This window comes from Natator depressus, chromosome 3 (assembly GCF_965152275.1).
Source record: "Natator depressus isolate rNatDep1 chromosome 3, rNatDep2.hap1, whole genome shotgun sequence".
NCBI classification, from domain to species: Eukaryota; Metazoa; Chordata; order Testudines; family Cheloniidae; genus Natator; species Natator depressus.
In genome coordinates, this window is record NC_134236.1 from 207,562,475 (window position 1) to 207,583,487 (window position 21,013).

The 21,013-nt window shown below is 51.7% G+C and overlaps 1 protein-coding gene across 3 annotated transcripts in view; it reads right to left on the bottom strand.

Moving 5' to 3' along the window:
• The window catches only part of MERTK (MER proto-oncogene, tyrosine kinase), a 60,619-nt gene that overhangs the window by 16,635 nt on the left and 22,971 nt on the right, over positions 1 to 21,013 (bottom strand). The window contains exons 5-10 of one of the 3 annotated variants that reach the window (XM_074947211.1): positions 18,911 to 18,997; positions 15,773 to 15,888; positions 10,052 to 10,235; positions 8,394 to 8,545; positions 2,695 to 2,845; positions 893 to 1,049 (exon numbers count right to left, since the gene is read on the bottom strand). In XM_074947211.1, coding sequence (XP_074803312.1) covers positions 893 to 1,049; positions 2,695 to 2,845; positions 8,394 to 8,545; positions 10,052 to 10,235; positions 15,773 to 15,888; positions 18,911 to 18,997 — 847 coding nt within the window. Of the gene's footprint in view, positions 1 to 892; positions 1,050 to 2,694; positions 2,849 to 8,393; positions 8,546 to 10,051; positions 10,236 to 15,772; positions 15,889 to 18,910; positions 18,998 to 21,013 lie in introns of all 3 variants that reach the window. The other 2 variants (XM_074947210.1, XM_074947209.1) reach the window with 2 other exon arrangements.

The window sequence follows — 21,013 nt, forward strand, 5'->3', positions numbered from 1 at the left end:
ACGTCTGAGCAGAAAGCTGGTCCCCAGGGAGAGAGCGTATTCGGTTACTGAGAAGGCAGCTCTGGCACGCAAGTGGGCTGTGGACATCCTCAGGGATTACCTGCCAGGCAGCCCCTTCTCCCTAGTGACAGACCGTGCGCCCTCACAGTGGCTTACTTTTGAAATAATCCATTTCCAAGGATTACTGGACTATAAAAAGAAGGGGAGAAAACCTGATCGGTACTCCCTGGGAGAACAAAGCAGCCAGCGCTTGGTGTCTGTAATAGGTGGTCCTCCCACCAGACGGGCTGAAGCACACGGTCAGTATGGTGTGAATAACAAACGGTGCTAGGCAAGGCCACCTCGTGCTAGAATTACATTTTGGACACTAGAAAGCATGTTGGTTTGGTTTGGTTTGGAACCCTTTGACGCCTCTCTCGCTCTTGTGGAAATCACTTCCCTCCCATGTTCTTCATTATGCACCTTATTCTTGTTTTCTTCCCAAACCATCTCAGCGCTGTCAGGCCAACGTGTTCTCTTTGGAGCCAGGGAACTGAGCAACTTCCATGAGCACCCAGACAGAGGGATGCTGAGCCAAAGCTGCCCAGTTAAAGGCCCCGCAAGGTACAGGGCAGGTGGTGACAGGACCCTTGCCCTGAGCAGAGTATATGTCACATTCCATACAACACGAAGATCTGGCCGTGCCCCTCAGAGCCGAGGCTGTGTGTGCTGGCAGCTACTGGGGTGAATAGGAGAGGTGAAGGTTTATTTAAAACCGGAGGTAGGACACCTCCCGCTACTCCCCTTGGTCAGCCCACTTCTGCCCCACCCCAGGGCCACCTGCTAGCCCCACGCAAGGCGCTCCCTTTGGCCAGCGCTCAGTGCTACCGCAGCCGTTATTTCTGCGACTTACCCAAACTTGGTTTCCAGCCGTCTTTTCCTGACCATCACTGAGAAATACAGGATTAACCCAATGGCGACGATCCCAAGGAGAAAGCCAAGGACTATGGCAAAGGAGTGGCTGTTTCCCGGGGCTGGAGTCGAGGAAGGCGCGGAGGCTGTCAAACCTACTAAAACAGGCCAAAGTAAAGAACATAAACAACACGTGGAGGGCTTTTAAACAACTCAAACCAAACAATGCATTCAAACCACAAAAGGCATGAAAGAAATACAGAAGCACTAGGAAAACATTGCATGGGGATGGAATACATCACTGCATGGCTTTATTTGAACAACAAACCCAGGTGTACAGGGATTTGGGGATGTGTTTTCCCAATGCTGGGCATGTTGTTATCTCTATTACAGTAGCAACCAGGGGCCAACCGAGATCAGGGCCCCGTTGGGCCAGGTGCTGCCCAGACACAGAATAGGAGACCTGCCTGGGGCAGCTTGCGATCTAATCGGCCAAGCAGCCACAGGACAGGGGAAATGCTGTTCCACACACGCAGCCAGAGCAGGGGGCGGCTGTGAGTGGCACGGCTGTTTTCTGCCAGGGTGGGCGGGTGAAATCTGTTGGGGAGGGGGGTTGTTAAGAGGGGAATGACAAGGTGAGTGGGTGAGGGGCAGAGGAAGCGAAGAGGGGCAGGTGGAGAGACTGTGCTGGAGGGGGAAGGTTGGGGCAAACAGCCAATCTGCACAGGGCATGGAAAGACCCGAGCGCAGAAGGCAGCCCCCCTCGGACACTCTGCACCCGCCCTCTGCTCTGGCTAGTCACCAGCCCCTACAGGAGCGCTGGGAGAGGCTCTGCCATGCACATCCCGCCCAGAAGCCCTCCGGAGCCTGGGCCGAACCCACGGAAGTGGTGGGGAGGCATCCAGAGGGCTTTGGACTGGGCCCCAGAGAGGCTCTCTGTGTGCGCGCGCGTGCCCACGTGTGTGTGAGCGAGCGACCAGCATCTGGATGACCTCTGACCCCGCCACCCAACAGAATCCCAGGTGGCGGCAGGCTGGGGAGAACCCAGGCCTGGAGACTGCGCTGGGTGAGGAGCTGGAGCAGGGGGGTGGCTGTATTAGGAGGAGTAGCCAGGTCTGTGGAAGAGCAACAAGGGCCTCTGGGAAAGAGGCAATCCGGCTGGAGCTGCGTGAGCTGCCAGGACCTGAAGGGAGGGCCAGCTGTGGAGGATCACAGCTGAGACGCGTGCCTCTCATCCCCACCGCCACCGTGCTGGGGCCTTTGCAGAGCCAGGGCCCACTTGGAGAAGGCTTCGGAAGCTCATAAAACCTCGAAGCTGGTCCCTCCCCCAGAGGCGGCTGGCTTGGAGAACGGGCCCCTCTGCGAGGGGCACGAGGCCCCCACCCCCTCAGGTCTGATCTTTAGCTGGCTGCAGCGACCAGAGCAAGCAGAGGCTGATGCACGCTCCGGCTTGCGGGGAGGCTCCAGCAATGGAAGCTTTGTGCAGACACGGGCGTGGGCACGCTAACGAGGACACGGTGGTAAAAAACGCACGTAGCCTGTCCACACTACGGTTCTGATCAACTGCTACCATTGCTGGAGCTGCAGTGGGGCGAATTCCACACCGACTTGCTGGGGCAGAGGCAATCAGACAGAGCCGTGTGTGTGAACTACACGTTTAGATAGCTAGGCAGATTCTCCACGTCAAACATGCACATTACAAGGAAGTTGTCCAGGTTCCAAAGCCAGGCAATGCCACAAACAAAGTGGGCTCTTTGAAATGAAATGCCTCTTTAATGACACGACCATACTATTTGTTCTCACCGTCCCCTGGAATGAAAACTACCACTGGGTCGCTGAAGGGCCCGGTCCCCCCCTTGGTGATGGCGGCTACGCGCACAGCACACGTGGCGTTAGTGACGACGATCGCGATGGTGGCGATGGTGGCGTTCTGCTGGGCTTCAGAAGAATGATTCTGCTGAAAATGAAAAGAGAGAGAGAAAGAAAGAAGCTAGCACCGTGGAGAAGAACAGCTTGTTTTCACTGGACCTGCCAAAGAATGAAAACTCAAGATTTATTTTAATCTAACATTCTTTCCCGATTAAATTTTCTGGTTGCCGACCCTTAATAGCCAGTAGGAGTTATGACCCTGCGTAATGTGACTGGGAGCTATTTATAGCGAATAATTGTTCTTCAAGAACCGGATGAAAACAAAGTAGCTGAACAGGATTTCCTTTTGAAACCACTTCACTGATCGAGGCATGATTCAACCCCATTGTCATGCAGCCTCCCTGGCAAGGTGAAATACCCTACCGGAGGAGCCAGGGAAACCTACACAAGAGCAAATACAGTCACTAAGCAGTAGGGAGCCAGGCAACGGGGCTGGTGGGGAGAGGGATAGTTCATGGGTCTCTATTTCTTGTCCTCAGGCTATCATCTGCCCCTGCTGGGGCCACGGGGCTTGCAGAAGTGACTCCAACACTCCCCCAGCTCCCCACTACACTCTCTGCCCAGCCAAAGGAGTCTACCTCCCACGCAGATTTGTAGCCCCTTACTTGTATTGTTGAAGTTACCTACAACCAAGATACAGACTCACCGAGCAGAGATTACATATGGAGCCGGTCACAGTGAGGCCTTGTCTAGATGAGGGTTTAATGGTATTAGCTGCCAGGGCTGAAAAGTCTAGCGTAGACTTTACTCCGTGCTGAAAGGGCGAAGGCAAATCCCACCCCCCCAACGCCACCTGCCCAGCGTTCTGCACGTGCCAGGACCTGCACCTGGCCACACGCCGGTCACCGGCCTGCTAGTTCAAAGAGCTTATTGCACCTTTGCTCCTAGCCCAGACCGGGGGGGGGGGGGGAGAGACAAGAACCCAGCAGCCGTCTAAGTTTTCTGCATGAACCATTTTTTGGGCCCCTCGCCCCAGGTTTGTCACACATGGCGTCCCGCACTTTGGCCCCGGCAGGGCGACCAGTTTGGCTGCAAAAGCTCCTATCGGCCCCACCTGTGACCATGTTACCACAAACTGACCTTGCTGGGGGAGGGACAGGCTCTCTGGGAGCGTGCTGCGTGGGGCTGGTCTTCCTCACTAGGCTGCTCCTCTCTCCAGCAAAGAAGAATAGGCTTTCCCCACAGGGCAGGTTGGCCCCTCCATAGTACCCTGGCTGAAAACTCCAGACGTGAAGCTCTCAGTCAGGGAGGGGCTTCTTAGAGGAACCCAGGCACATCGCCTCATGCCAGTACTCAGTGCAGCACCTTATCTGTTGGGATTTGTTTTCTGCGTATCGCTCCTTTCGACCGAGAGGCGTCTCTCTCCCTGCTGCCCTGCTCAGATACGGCCTGCCACACACACGGCCTGCTTTCTCTCCCCTCTCACGGATACCTTGCTTCTGTTCCTTCTCGTTTTAGGGCTCACTGTCGCTGCCAGAGTTCTCCAGCCAATTTCCCCGCCCGGGTAAATTAGCAAAACTCTACCGAGGTCAGTGAAACGGGGACCATCCATACCCACCGAGAATTTGGCCTCTCTCATTTTTCCACGCACAAAGTGCAACCATAATGAAGCAGGGGAAGGCAGACTTTGTAGCCGATTGTTTCCTACCAATGTGGCTTCATGTCATGCTAATGACATTTCTAGTTTTACCCTGTGTTTCCTTTCATGGCCCCATCACCACGTTAGATTTCTTTCAGTGTTATCACAGATGTTTTTCTTGATCAACTGTACAAGTGATTCCCTTTCCCACAAACTCATGGTTATTTCCTGCATTTCTTGTGAGTCAGCTGGACAGCTGAGAAAGTGACTGGCATTGCTCCATGACAACCTGTTACTGAAAAACAACCGTTCTGTGACAGATCATACAGCTGGCAGACTGAAATGCTGACTACAACATCTGCGGACAGTTTTCAAACACAGTGTGGTCGTGATACAGCAACAACAGGAAACTAGGTGAAGTGCGAGGTCAGCAGGAACCAAATCTGATTTGCAATTAGACAAAAGAACCCCCAAAATGGAAACGAAACTGCTATATTAACACACACACACACACACACACACTTACAGGCCTCATGGATGCAGGTGCTGCTAAAATAGCTCTGTCCTGTGGCACATCACTGAAGAAGGTTTGGCCTCCAGTTATGCACGTGAATAGAGGGATGCTTTCCTGCTCTTTTGCAACATTCCCGGGTTTCTCCTGCTTTGCTTCCTGGCGCCCTGGGGCAAAGGGATGTCTGCAAGGCGGTGTTTGTGTGGCTGAGTATCAGTCAATGCAAAGGACGTCTAAATTCTTTAAATCGCTCGTGTAGCTGTGCTGCGCCATGTGAGGACTCAGCCTGGAGGGATATTCAGCTGGTCATGTACAACACATGCACCAAGTGAAGCCTTCTCAACTCACGTGAGACACCCACTGGGTCAGATCCTCTGGTCCCCTTCAGGCTGACTTAACAGGACAGCGGAGAATCCCCTGGCATAGGGAAGTTGCCAAGTGGCATAAAATGGGCAGAGCCACCTCTGCAAGATCCATTTCCTGCCCTTGCATTTTTGGAGGAGTGCTGGTGAGGGGAAAGGTTTCAGCATAACTTGGCTGCTGGAGAGATCCGTAGGGCTCCATGACTGCGGGCATAACTTAGAGCAGCCCCCAGGCTGCACCCAGCCCCAGCGTTGGGGGCGGGGGGGAGAAAGGCAGCTTGTCTGGCTCTGACCCGCTGGATTTAATAACCAAGAAAACCTCAGCTCAGAGCTGCCATGTCGCAGTAAAAGCTGTAAACAAACAGGGGTCTGCAGGCCAGCCGGCAGGCAGGCAGCCGTTCCCTCAGCCAACAGCCTGTGCAAGGCCAGGTATCTGTATATGTGATTTAGTATCTCTCTGCTCCACAGCCCCAGGCCAGCACAGTGCTTCAGCACGTACCTAACTTTAAGCACACGATGAATCCCACTGGCTTCAATGGGCTACTCACATGCTTGAAGTGAGCCAGACACATGCTTACGTACCTTGCTGAATCGGGGCCCCGATTTCCATCTCATCTGACCCTATCCTCTTGGTGCATCGAAGTCCCTGATCCAGAGCCTGGAGGGAAGTGTCCGGACTGAATGAGACTTCATTTGGATAACCCTATGGTCAAGATTTTCCAGAACGGGTCCTGAATGAAGTTGGGATCCTACACCCACTTTTAGACATCTACCTTGGTGGCTTGATTTGCAAGGTGTTGCGGGTCCTCGCATCCGTGCCCCAGTTCCGGCCAGCTAGAGAAGGCACCTGACCCCGTTGTTCAGGGTGGACAAGAAAGAGGTAAAACGGGGTGTCCTCTGCATATTGAGAACGCCCTCCCCATGATTCCACCCTCGCCTGAGAAATGTTGGCCAAAGCAAGGATTGCTAGGACAGCTTGGGACAGGTCGCCACTCTCTGTGATTACAAGGCTCGGTTGGGTTTTGATCTGATGTGTGCGCGCCCTGGAAGCCGGCTTGCGAATACCGACATTTGGATATTTGTAGGGATGTGTATGTAGGAAATGTGTGTTCTGGGCTGCCTGAATTCTAACCCTGCGGCATTACATGACAGTCAGCAACATGATGTTTTGCCCTGCAATGAATGCTGTAAGTAGATGGAACGAATCAACCATAAACCACAAAAATAGACTTCAGCCCCAATTCTGCAAAGAGCTTTTGCCCTGTCCGGCAAAGTCCCATTCTTATGCACCTCGCCAAGATCTCCTACGGTCAGGAGCCACTCACCCACTAGCAGAGGTTTTATATCTTCCTTCAGCTCATCAGGTTTTCCACACTGAATACAGATCACTTAGGAAAAGTAAGCAGCTATGGTGTGTAGTTATCCTTAAGTAGAACACCTTTTTTATTGCTTAATAGTCTTATGTTGGAAATTCACAAAAAAAAGAATAATAAAAAAAGCCCCTTCTCCCCGGGCTTGTGAGAAGATAAACGTGTCAGCATCTTTTTCCAGTGTTAGTCACAAGATCATAATATTGTTTTCCCAATTTCATTGTGCGTGGGCCATATAGATGTCTGTGCAAGGATTAAAGGGGAACAGAAATCGCAGTGTCTTACAAAAAGAGTGTGAATCATTTCCATGCAGATTTCAAAAATGTACGCATTCAGCGCCTCTTTGTGTTCGAAACTTTGGATTATTCAGAGGGCAAGAAACAGCCCAGCAAAGTATGCAAATAAGCAGGCAACATCTGGATGGGAACATGTGTCCGGCTTGCCAGCTTCCTTTTGTCTGGTCTATAATGGCTCCATTTGCTTCACATTTGTTATGCAACTCCCTTCATTCCCGTGCAGGGATTTCCCACAATGCAATGGCTCCAAGGTCACGTGCTGTTCTGCCCATCATCAGCGGTGACCCAGGAGCAGCCGGACAGCTCTGGCTAGTCTGGCTTGAAGAAGAGGCTAGTAGCTCTGGGTCTTGAAGGCTTTTGTAACTGGCATTGCTGTAGCCCAGAGAAAACAAGCAAAAACAACAACAAAAAAGTCAGAATTTTAAGCTCAGGATTAGGGCTGGCCGGAAAATAATTCTGTTCCACAAAAAATGGTGAGACTTCGGAATTTGTTTCCATTCGGCTATGGAGCAAGACTGAGACTTTTGGAAATCTTTCATGAAAATCTGAGAGAGAGAGATTTGGAGCAGGGACTTCAACCCTGATCTCCCACATGCTTGGGGACTGTCCTCACCACCAGGCTCTTCTGTCTGCTGGCTCCTTCACTTATCCTCTGAAATTCCAGCCTGGACCTGAGAAACTTTCCCTAGGGAAACGGTGTCAAAATCGGCACGTTTCCGCCAAATGTTTCTGTTAGGACGAAAGGAAATTTTCCAACAAAAAAAAAAAAAGTTTCACTGCATTTTTTTGCCAAGTTCTACCCAAGATCCCAAATGCTCCCTTCATTCTGCCCTCCAAATGAAGAGACTCCCCTCCTGCATACACTCGGGAGAGATCCACGGAGTCACACTGGGATAAATCCCACGCAAACGAGATCCAACTTGGAACCCAAGAGCCAGATTCTCCCCGGCCATGTACCTCATCGCCATTTCCATCTGTAAAAGCTACCGAATCCGAATTCCTGCTCCAGAGATCTTAACAAACCCTCCAGCACAGGGAAGAGCCCCTCAAAATACTAACACATCACATGCAAACAACGTCTTATTTGTTTTTTTTAAAGAAACCCCATAAAGAAGCGATAACGAACATACACTTTTTCTTGCTTTGCAGCTCCCCTTTAAGACAAGAACTGGCACAACAGCACTGGCTAATATTCTTCGTTATGAACTGTATTTGGTAAGCCAGGGCAGCTCTGTACAAACACACACCACGGAGCCAGTCTCTGCCCCAAAGAGTTTATAAATGCTGTGTATGGCTATAGACAGCGTTGGTAGCTACAGACAGATGGGGGACCATCAGGGATCATTGAGAGGACACCTATCGGCAAGAAAGACAGCGTCGCAGCTGCCTGGCCATTGTCGAGATTTTTGTGGCCATCACATTACATTTAGTTCTTATATTTCTTTTCAGACTCACCGTTATCTCCGAGTTCTGCCAGGTGTGCAGTAGCCTGTAGCCCTGCAGTTCTCCATGCTTTCGCCCAAGGTGGGGCTTTACCCATCTGACTTCCAGGGAGGAGCTGGACTCGTTGAAGAACACTGTGACATTCAGAGGTGGAGTAGATGGGGCTACAAGACACAAAGAGAATCACATACAGAGCTAAGAAAACCAGGCAAATGTGCCCATCAGCAACCCATGTGGATGTGGTAGGGCTCCTGGGTCACGGAACTGAACTTGGGACCTTCTGTGTCTCACAGAGGGAAGCCCTGATCCTGCAGGGACTTTGGCACTCACGCGGAGCTCATGGAAGGCTCAAGGCTAGTTCTTTAAATAATCCCCTCTCTAAGTCACTCTGTCCAAACGGCCATATTGTTCAGATTCCCTGAGCGCACCCCGTGGCAGGAGAGCCATGGGGAGTGGGTGGTTTTCCAGGCCCTGAGTCTCACACGTCTAGCTGCTGCTTTCGGCACTGCGATAGCTGCCGCGCACACGTGCCAGAAGGCTGCGGGGATGGGCAGGGGAGCGACTGAATAGGAAAAACCCCTATCTTGAGGCTGCACACTCCCCTCTTTTGGGGGGACCCCGACTCGCTTCCCCCACCCCACACTTCCCCACTCCGAGAGCAGGGAGCAGCCAAGACAAAAGCTGTATTTCATAACCCCCACGCGACCCAGGGCGCCAGCACCGTCACCACGGGGTGACACCAGCGGCTGCTTTAGCTGGGATTCCCTGCAGACAAGACGTGGACGGGGGGAGGGGGCTTACTCCCAGGCCGTGTCTCCCTACAAAGGCCCCCGCAGCATGAACCGAGACGCTCCTCTCCTACGCAGTGGGCGCTGCTGGCCCAGCATGGTCCCAGCCCGAGGGGGCTGTGCTTGGCATGGAAAGGGCCAGAGCCAGCCGCACGATGAGGAGTGTGAGGAGCCTCTTTCCTCACCCTCAGCTCATCCACCTGGGTCCTCCCTCAGGCCTGACAGCAAGCGCCGGGGGTGCCCTACTGCCCTGCCGGCTGGGCTTACACAGCCCCAAAGAGCCAGGATCTGCACTGTCGGGGGCACAGTCAGGCGCTGGCTGGTAGGTGCAGTGCTTCTCTCTAAGGGGCCCATCCTGCACCCCGATTCCCATGGATCAGGAGAGAGCCCAAGCCCAGCTGGCCTAGGGCTGATTCCCCCGGCCCTGTGCCTGCTGCAGTCAGGGAGCGGAGCGCGGGGGGGGGGGGGGGGGGGGGCGGGGGGGAGTGGTGTCACACGCTAGCAGACCAGCGTGGGAGTGTGCAAGTCACTGCACCGAACAGAGCCCAAATACTCCTCCCAACCATGGCCCCCAGCTCCCCCCAGCCACCCCAGGCCTGGCTGGACGCTGAGGGCAATGGAAGCGACAGGGGAGCCGCCTCCCCCAGAGCGGAGGAAATACGGCAGTGAGGGCCAGCTGGCCCACGCACCCGCCGGCCTGCACTTCCCAGTGCCAGCGACCACGCAGTGCTGCCGTGCACTGGTGAAGGAGCTCCTGGTGACCCATCCCTTGGGCCTCGGCATGGAGCGGTCAGTGCCCTCTCGGCAAACTGAACCCCTCACCAGAGTGCAGCAGAGAGCCCCCAAAGCACAGACAGCCCCCGAAGGACCGTCTCGTCCTACCTCCCTCAGTTGTGCTGGCCAGAATCCAGGGGCTGAACGAAGACCAGCCAACTTCATTCCCGCAGGAAACACGGATGCTATACTCTGTCATGGGCTGCAGCTGCTGGACTCGGTACAGGTGAGGCGGCACGGAGGTGTTCCAGGTCAGAAATGAGCCGTTGCTCAGTGGAGCCGCTTCCCTGACCTTCGTCGGAAATCAAACAGGGACACGGATGAGTCAGTAAGAATCTGCCATGCCAGAGGCACGTTAGGAATTTGAAGTCTGTAAACAGGATCCAGAATTCTGTCCTTCCTCTGCTCTTCCCTCCACGCTCTCTTAACTCTTATGGGGAGGAGACTGGGGGGAAAGTTTCATGGTAGGCAGCAAGGCTAAAACTTCTAATAAACACAGACTACCATAAGAATAGCCATGCTGGGTCAGACCAATGGTCCATCCAGCCCAGTGTCCTGTCTTCCGACAGCGGCCAATGCCAGGTGACCCAGAGGGAATGAACAGAACAGGTCATCATCAAGTGATCCATCCCGTCACCCATTCCCAGCTTCTGGCAGACAGTGGCGAGGGACTCCCAGAGCATGGGGTTGCCCGTGCTCTCATTTTAGAGGAGGACACAAAATATCTATGGTAAAATGCACAGCTGCTCTGCTGCGTGCGCCCTGATGTCAACGGAGGAATAAACACAAAGCGTAACGCAGACGCAAGGACTTGGAAGCCGTCGCTCCTGGTCCTGAATTCCCACTCTAAAAGCTCAGCAAGGCTCTATTCCAAGAAACTTCTTTGTTACTGACAAGCCTCCCAAACCTGCACAGACCCTAAACAAGGAGGACTCTGCAGCATTATGAGGGAAAAAGACCATGGAAGGTGGCAGGTCAATGTATTTAACACGTCGTTTTCCTTGCACTGAATTACTCAGAACCAAAATACATTGTCAGGTGAAAGGCATGACAAGGGATGAAGCAGCCAGTCATAATAAGAACTAGATGCAGTGAGATTAGATGGGAGTCACAGAAAGATCAGGATCTTATCTTGACCCTACAAGGATTTGACTCAGCTGTACTCTGACTTGGACTTTCGGGGTACCACCTCCGGCTGAACGCTCCTTCGTGAGGTCTATGATGGACTCTTGCAACAAACCCAAACCTCACACCGTATGAAATGTCACCTCTCACTTTGCACTCCTAACAGCTGCCCCATGCTGCTGCTGCTGAAGAAGAACAAAGCATGAAGCCAATTAACACTCTGGAATCTGCTAGTGAGTTATCCCCTTAGCTGAATTAAAATGCTCTGCCTTTTACGAGATGGGAAACCGCCCAGTGAAAAGTATCAGGTTAAAAATGTGAAAAGTCTTCCAGAATTTTGACATACAGAGAAGACTGAACACACAGAGTACTCCAAACCTTCTAGTTAGTGCCCCGAGATTAAAAACCAGCACTTCAGCTGGGTTCCTGCATGCAAACCAGCACACTATGCATCATGCTTTGCTTCAGAATTCCCATGCCCGGGACTGCAGCTTTTTAAATGGAAGAAGAGTTTAGACACGTCCGGTCTGAAAGCACGGGCATGGATTTCACCAAAACCACCCCTGGGCCTGGCGCTGCTGTATGGAAAGCCAGCAACGCAGTCAACCACACTTGGAAGAGGGATGGATGTTATGCAGCCCTCCATGCGCGCTCCACCTTTCCTCCTTTACACATTCAGCAGAGCGAGATCCTAGTACAGAACAAAACTCTCACCCAGTATGCAGCATGGGCTGGAGTTGTGGGAGGACCTCTGAAGGGTGTAAGAATGAGAGGAACCAGAAGAAGTAATCTAACCAGCAGAAAACTCAAGCTATCCACCAACCTTACCAACAGTACTGGAGTTCTATCTATCATCACTAGAGCTACCTCGTCTTGAATGGCTCCCCCAGGAGACTATTTCCTAGCTTCAGGCAAGCATGCAATTTCTTCTCTTCCCCACTCTATTTTAGAGTGAACCACTGAATAGGAAGTTCCCGACTCAGCTTGAGTTTGAGGCCTTGTGCTCCACATAGGTTGTTGCAGGACAGCCAGTAGCACCGGTCTGCATTCAACAAAGAGAGGGCCACCATGTCTAGTGCTTAGTGCACAAGCCCAGGAGACAAGGGCCTTGGAGTCAGCATTGACACTGGCTCACTATGTGGCCAGGGGGCAACATTCATAAGCAGAGATGAGGACAGTTCATGTCGGATTCCCAAACCAGACAGAAATGCAGGATCAGAAGATCATCAGATGCTGCTAGATGCTTTGGCAAGAATGTTTAGAACAGTGACCAAAATCATCTGCTGCTGATGCTGGCTCATGTATTGTCATAAATATCATAGTATGTTTCCAGCTGCTGTATCCCCTTGTCTCAGTCCTACGCAGTCAAATGTGCTATGAAGAGTCAAAGGGGCAAAAGAAAGCACCAGCTGTGATGGGCCCGATTCCCAGGGGTGCTGCATGCCCTCAGCCCTCGCTGGCTTTGTCCAATCAGCACCTCCGGAAGTCAGCCCCGTTACTGTTAGATCACAGTAAGAATCAAGGGAGGAGGTGACAGAGAGAAACATGATCTTTGAAAAGCACCTGCATGACCACAAGTCAGATCTTTTTTAAGTAGATGGTGGGGGGAGGAAAGAACATCCCCTGAGACACCCTGCATCCAGACACTGACACCCAATTCTCTGAATATTCTGGGGGAAACCCTGCATCCCACAGCATCTTCCCTCAGAGTGCTCTCCCTGCAGTGATGTTACCATGGGGGGAGGGATAGCAAAAATTGGGGATTGGTCCTGCTTTGAGCAGGGGGTTGGACTAGATGACCTCCTAAGGTCCCTTCCAACCCTGATATTCTATGATTAGCTTCCTGCAGACGGCTCACCGGGGGCCCCCCATCAGTACTGGTCAAGGTGATGCACGGCACTTTCCAGGGACTGACTGCTAAAAGGGGGTTGAGGGATGTGATTTACATCGTCTTGTTGAGCGGTGAACACGTGCTAAATACAGAGGGCCCAGTGCTGCCTTTGATACAAGTCCCTAACACCTCCTGACCTCAGCAGGAGGTGGCTGTGCATGCCTAGGGGTAGAATTTGGTTCACAAAATCCTAAGCAAAACCTTAGCAATGTTACTCCGAATAAGGCTGAGATACGTATATCTAGAACGTACGATCAGCGACCAGACATGCAAATGGATTCCTAAAATGCAGGTGGATTGGTCACAATTACGAATTCTAAATCCCTCTGAGCCTTGTAGATTCTTTCCAGAGAGGAAAGGAGTACTTGTGGCACCTTAGAGACTAACCAATTTATTTGAGCATGAGCTTTCGTGAGCTACAGCCCACTTCATCGGATGCATACTGTGGAAACTGCAGAAGACATTATATACACAGAGACCATGAAACAATACCTCCTCCCACCCCACTCTCCTGCTGGTAATAGCTTATCTAAAGTGATCATCAAGTTGGGTATAATGTCTTCTGCAGTTTCCACAGTATGCATCCGATGAAGTGAGCTGTAGCTCACGAAAGCTTATGCTCAAATAAATTGGTTAGTTTAAGGTGCCACAAGTACTCCTTTTCTTTTTGCGAATACAGACTAACACGGCTGTTACTCTGAAACCTTTCCAGAGAGGGGCAGTCAGACATGGATCATTCGGAACTGGAACACAGGGCTCGGTTCCTGCTAACTGGGGCAAGGAGAGCACTCGCTATCATCACTTACAGGGTCAAAAACTAACTACCTTTGGCAAGGCGGCATCACCGGAGCCAGGCTGAACTGCTCAGGAGGTGTGAGTACCGTGGCTGAGTCACTGCAGTTGTTCTTGCCAGGAATCACATCTTGTTTTCGGATTTAAAAGGCTATTTCCTAGTGACAGGTCATGTACATTAAGTCACAGGAAATTCTTTGTCCCTCCACCCTACTTCCTGAGCTTGAGTAAGAATGGAACGTTAAAGGCCACGCTCACATTAGATTGGATTGCGTCCCCAGAGACCTTTCACTTTCACCATCCCTCATCCATAGAGGGTTATGGAAGTGTCAGAGGAGGAGTCATTCAGATGCAGACACAGTGGATGTGACTGAGGGCAAACGGAAGGAAGCCGGGTCTCACTCACTATTTTTATTATGTAAATTGTCCAAGATTTTACTTCATTCACAGGCCAGGTGCTGTCAGAGCCGTGACTCATGGGGGTGCCATGGAACGCTAAAGATGTGATCTGACCCCTCTCGGATTCCATCCAGGCCCCAGGCATTCCTCTTGCCGCCATCCAGACCCTAGCATACTCCCTCAGCTGTGCCGGGCGACTTTTAAAAGCAGATTTCCGCCACCACAATGCGTTTAAGCCAAAGGACATTTTCCCTGAAAACAGATGCAACCTTTGAAAGGAGCGCCCTAAGATGTACGCACCCGACTGAAAGGGTTAATAATGACGGGGCTGGAAAGTACTGCCGTTCTGAATGAGCCACGGCACAGAGTGGTGTTTAGTTACCCTCAGCCGGTCCGTATTCAGCAAAACTAGCTATTATTCCGATTACAGTAAAAACGAACCCGTTATAAACAGTCACGAAATCACCGAAGAGCAGAAAAAGGCCCTGGGCCTTGGAGCACCCCCTGCCTTCCCAGGTTAGAGCTACGGGAGAGCTGCCTGCAGGATTGCCCCCAAAGCGCCGATAAAGAAATGAATATCTGCACTTGCTCAATCATTTATCAAGAAGCCAACTTCCTTCTGATGGCCAGCAGAGTGCTGAGCGCGGGGAGGTGTCCTGTATCTTTGAGTCTCCCTGGGGGCGCTGTGAAAGCTTTATTTTGCTTTTGACATGCTTTATCGGCACATCAAATGGGACAGATATTAACGCAACATAAACCTTTTATAGCTTCTAAACAGCTTCAGTGGAAAACCTGTAGCTGCCAGCGTGGATTCCCCCCCGGCAATGGCCAGGACCCTGCTTTAAAAGTGCCATTCTTCCTGTCAGTCCAGCAGCAGTAGTGCTGCCTTGAGGTAAGCTGGGCTCCGAGTAGGATCTGTGACCAGTTCAGACTCAAACATCTAGTGTTGCCTTGTGAGCATCTGTCCGTGTGTCAGGCGGTTACTGGCGCCAACACTCTTCCTCTGCCCAGCGTCCCAGCCAAACAGCTGAGCTGGGTGCTGGGACCAGGGGAGAGCTAATCAAGCACCCTGAAGGCATCTTAAAAGCTGTTTCTTCTACTTCCTCCAGGATTCAAATCCGAGATGCCCCCAACTCCGAGATGCCCCAGCCCCAGCGCCCACGGGGAAGCTGGCACTGCCTGTTGCCAACCTGCAGATGTCTGGCCAGAAGGGACCTCATGGCTTTGACACCCTAACCCCATGAGGGTCTTGACCCTTCTGAGACCCCAGACCACCAGCCCAGCAAGAGACCAGCAACACGCTGAAAGCACACAGCCCGCCAGCTGCTCCACACAGATACAACCCATATCTTTTGGCTGGTCCGGCAGGGCCTCCCCACCCGCAGAGGGAACAGCAGCCTGTGTTCTTATTTCTCGAATACAGAGACGGCCCGAATATCCTCTCTCTTCCACCAGCGTGGACCAAGTGACTTACCCGAGCGTCAGTGGGGCTCCCCCAGCTTCTGCTGGTGCATGCGCGAGGAGAGACAGGCCCAGCATGGCTGACTAGCTGCCTGCAGCCTCCCTGCAAGCACCATGCGGCAGCAAACACAAGCGGCTCGAACCACAACGCCAAGGCTTACCTGGAGGCGGCAGCCGTGCAGAGGCGAATAGCCGTCGAAGCCTGGCACCCAGGACACCACCAGGCTGTGCGCTGTTCTATTCAGGACATGCACGTCAGTCGGCGCGGCTGGAGTTCCTACATGAGAAAGCCAGGCCCGGTCAGCACTAATGCGTGTGAACACAATGCAGGCTGCCAGCCGGCTGCGGTGCAAAAACGCGCATGTGCAAGCTCTGGAGGAGAAACACCTGAACGCTGAACTCAGTGCTGTGGAGGGGGCGAAGCCTCCCCAAGAGAAATAAGCTGGTCCGTCCCAGGGCTGCTGTCTGGGACCAGGGGAAGCAGCACCACCGTGGAAGGCATATTCAAGCAGTGGCCTGACATAGAGAGGTGGGGAGCAATGGCACGTGGGGGTCCCCGGGGCTGGGAGCTTGCCTAGAAGGCTTGTGCCATTCGAACCTGCAGATCGGGAACTTCCAGTGTGCATCAGCAGTGTCTCCACGGAGTAACTGCTGTGCTGCAGGTGAGCGCGCGTTAGAAACCACCCCATGCTGTGCGTGGCCGTCCCATGCAGACTAGTCCTAGGGCCACGCTCATCTCCGCAGCACGGTCGTGAGCTCGGGTGCGCTCGGACCCCGCCGGGCCGCGAGGAGCAGCGTGTGCTCAGCACAAGAGTCTCCAATGGGCGTCACTGATTTCACACGCCATGCTCTGTCCCTTCGCCCCAGAGAGCTGCTCTCCCTGGCCAAGGATCACCTGCCCCTGGCCGTTGCCCACTCTGAACGGCAGGAACCCAGCTGGGTTGAGCCCAGCGCCAGTCAGAACCCCGGGCAGACAGCTATCAGCAGAGCGGTGGCCGCAGCCCTGCGAGCCCAAGTCAGGAGTCTGGCTGCCGTGCGCTGGGCAGACGTACCCTCTGTGACAGTCAGAACTGTGCCTCCTTTCACAGGCCCGGTGCTCAGAAGTGGGTGACAGGATGGTCTTACGGGGCAGGGGAGAGGGGCAGGGGTGCCAAAGGGGTTAAGGGAAGGCTCTCTCAGAGAAGGGGGACACAGTGCTGTGTGTGAAGGCCAGGAGAAAGCTGCCTGCTGAGGGAGCTTGGAGGGGGATGCAGCTAGACCGCGGACTGCCTCCCTGAGCCCACCCCAGCTGCCCAGGAGATGCTACGGGACAGGTCAGAGGCAAAGCGCAGGGCTCACCATTATGTTTATGTAACAATACGTAGCGTCAGTTTATTGCTGTCTCCAGGTGCTCCCCTGTGCCAATGGTGAGCAGCGGACTGGGAACAGCACCTGCCCATTCTTTAAATGTCCCCTGAGGGGCCAGGTTATCCAAAGGAAGAAATGAGGCCTCTGACCCTCCATGCGGGATACCTGCTCCCTGCACTCTCCCCTTCTCTGGCCTCCGGGACAGCTGCTGCTGGCTGGGCCCTGTTCCCCCCAGCCTGGGTGTTGCTGCCATCTGGGCCCTGGATGTGGCACCCTGAGGTGCTGGGACTGGGGGAAATGACTTCCCAGAGCCTTCAGCACCATCCCTCGCTGGGATGGAGGAGCACAGGGAGTCGAACACCAAATGGGTGAGTTAGTCAGGTGCCCCCTTTACAGCCCTAATGTAAAGGGGGCACCTGACTAACTCAGACTGTTAAAAATACAGGCCACCCGGGCACGCTTCTTCGAGGTACACGGCTAGGCAGCCGAGCCCGATCGTGTGTGTGTGGGGCCAGCAGCACCAAGAGCGCAGCCAGGCTGCTGGCAAAGCCCTAAGGGAGTGACTGTGGCTGTTCGCAGCCCTGTGGGTCGGATCAGGGCGGCTACTCTGAACACGCCGGCCAGGACAAGAGAAACCGAGAGAGGCTGGGGGTGGGAGCGGGGACTCGTTCAGGAGCGCCGGACACAAACTCCATGTGGAAACCAGAACGCAACAGACCGTCTTCACCTTTTCTGGAGCCGTCTGCACCCGCTCTGCGCCCGCAAGCTGAAAGCAGCGCTCTGCCTTGGCTGGGAGCGCGTGGGCTCAGGGAAAACACGCCCTGGGCCGCCGGGCGACTCCCGCTCGGGAATTCCTGGAATTCCCGGCACTTCCCATGGAAACGCTGAGGCTGGCTCGGACCATGAAGGAAGGAAGGGAGGGAATGGCACAGCCTTTCTGAAACTCCCCTCAGTTTGACAGCTCTGCTTTCACGCGAACTCTCGGGTGCTTCCTCCCCCAGTCACAGCCCTGCTGACGCTCAGCTTTCCAGCTAGCAGAATCCTGGCAGGGGACCCTCGGGCTGAACTGGCGTCCGCCTTGCGGCCATACTCCTCAGGGGGTTTTGTTGTTGCAGTGGCCAGCAAGGGAGCGGAAGGCAGCATGCTCTGCTGTGGAGGGGAGAGAGACAGAGCAAAGCACAGAAATGCTGTGCCTCCATCCAACTCTCCAGTCCCTTAGGATCTCTGGGGCTTCTCCAAGAATCTTAGAACATCTGTGGGTTTGGTGCGTCTTGTCCTCTGGGCTAGGGGCAATACCTGCTCTCCCCAACAATACAACCTGCAGGAATCTCTGCGTGGCCTGGGTGAGGTCTGAGACCAGGCTTTGGAGCATAGCTTCCAGTGCAATAACTAGAGCTGGGCAGGAAACAGTTCTCCTGTCCGGCAAGAATTTTTTGAGATTTTTGAAAATATTTTCCCACCCCGAATTGGGATGAAAACTTGAAATCTTGAAACTGTTCACCACCCAAAAATGCAAAAATATCAGATTGGGTCAAGTGAAACACTGAGATCATTTCTAAAGGATTCTTTCTACACTGACATTTTTTTGTTTTCAGAGTTTTTTTTTTAAAACGAAAAATCAAATTTTAAATTTTAAGACATAGCGTCATTTTGACCTGAACAACCACACTTTGTTTTGTAAAATGTCAAAATGGGACATTGGATTCTGAAACTTTGTTTTCCAAGGTTTTTCCAAAACAGATTGAAACTGACCCTTTCCGCGTACAGTCTTGGTTTTGATGAATCAGCATCTTCTAGTGCAAAATTTGTTGTCCAAAAATTCCCGACCAGCTTTAGCAATAACCTCATTCCATGGCCTCACTGCCATGCGGGCTCAGGTAGGGGCCACAGACAGTCTACTAGGCAGAGACCTTGGCAGAAATAATGAGACAGATTTCATGTTCATCACTTACCTTTTATATTGATTTTCACTTCATTCGATGCAGTTAGTCCTTTCCTATTGTGAGCTTCACAGCTGAACACTGCAGTTTCGCTAAGACCTGCAGTCGGATAAAATAAACAGATTTAAAGATTTTATTAAAGCTAATGTTAAAATAAATTATATAATACATAGATTGGGAAAAGAGTGTGTGTACATCTGGGTATAGTGCTAAGATTATCCACAAATACAAAGTTAGTTTTTTAAAAGTCATACGATACATAGAGTACACTATAACAGGACAATGGCCAGGCGGTGGTGAATGTTAGCAGGACAAAGGGAAGTCCTTTCACCACCCTGTATTTCTTTCAAGCTCATTTAATTTCATTCGCCACACAAAGATACTAATTCCCAGGTGTTGTTCAGCCAGCTATGCACCATGCCTGATCATCAACACTCCTTCACACATGAGGAAGAGAATTTAAGGGGAGACTTTGCAGTTTCTGTGAAATGCTCAGGGAGATTACAGAGGCTATTAACATTAAAAAAATTAATAATAATAATGGGGAATTTCTATTATCCCCATATTGACTGCGTACATGTCACCTCAGGAAGAGACGCAGAGATAAAGTTTCTTGACACCTTAAATGACGGCTTCTTGGAGCAGCTGGTCCTGGAACCCACCAGAGGAGAGGCAATTCTTGATTTAGTCCTAAGTGGAGCACAGGTCCAAGAGGTGAATATAGCTGGGCCGCTTGGTAATAGCGACCATAATGTAATTAAGTTTAACATCCCGGTGGCAGGAAAACCACCACAGCAGCACAACATGGCAGCATTTAATTTCAGAAAGGGGAACGACGCAGAAATGAGGAGGTTAGTGAAACAGAAATTAAAGGGTACGGCGCCAAAAGTGAAATCTCTGCAAGCTGCGTGGAAACTTTTTAAAGACTCCATAATAAAGGCTCAACTTAAATGTATACCCCAAATTAAAAAACATAGTAAGAGAACCAAAAAAGAGCCACTGTGGCTAAACAACAAAGTAAAAGAAGCAGTGAGAGGCAAAAAAGTGGAAGTTAAATCCTAGGGAGGAAAATAGAAAGGAGTATAAACACTGGCAAATGAAGTGTAAAAATACAATTTGGAAGGCCAAAAAAGAATTTGAGGAACAGCTAGCCAAAGACTCAAAAAGTAACAGCAAACATTTTTTTAAGTACATCAGAAGCAGGAATGTGACGCCAATTTTTAAAAAGGGCTCCAGAGGTGATCCTGGCAATTACAGGCCTGTAATCCTCACTTCAGTACCAGGCAAACTGGTTGAAACCATAGTAAAGAAGAAAATTGTCAGACAAATAGATGAACATAATTTGTTGGTGGAAAAAGTCAACATGGTTTTTGCAAAAGGAAATCATGTCTCACCAACCTACTAGACTTCTTTGAGGGGGTCAACAAGCATGTGGACCAAGGGGATCCAGTGGATATAGTGTACTTAGATTTTCAGAAAGCCTTTGACAAGGTCCCTCACCAAAGGCTCTTACGCAAAGTAATCTGCCATGGGATAAGAGGGAAGGTGCTCTCATGGATTGGTAACTGGTTGAAAGATAGGAAACAAAGGGTAGGTATAAATGGTAAGTTTTCACAATGGAGAGAGGTAAACAGTGGTGTCCCCCAGGGGTCTGTTCTGGGACCAATCCTATTCAACATGTTCATGAATGATCTGGGAAAAGGGGTAAACAGTGAGGTGGCAAAATTTGCAGATGATATAAAATTACTAAAGATAGTTAAAACCCAGGCAAACTGCAAAGAGCTACAAAAGGATCTCTCAAAACTGGGTGACTGGGCAACAAAATGGCAGATTAAATTCAAGGTTGATAACTGCAACGTAGCACATTGGAAAGCATAATTCCAACTATACATATAAAATGAGTGGTAACAACTAATTTAGACCATCAAGAAAGATCTTGGAGTCACTGTGGATAGTTCTCTGAAAACATCCACTCAATGTGCAGCGGCAGTCAAAAAAAGTGAACAGAATGCTTGGAATAATTAAGAAAGGGATAGATAATAGAACAGAAAATATCATGTTGCCTCTCTATAAATCCATGGTACGCTCACACCTTGAATACTGTGTGCAGATGTG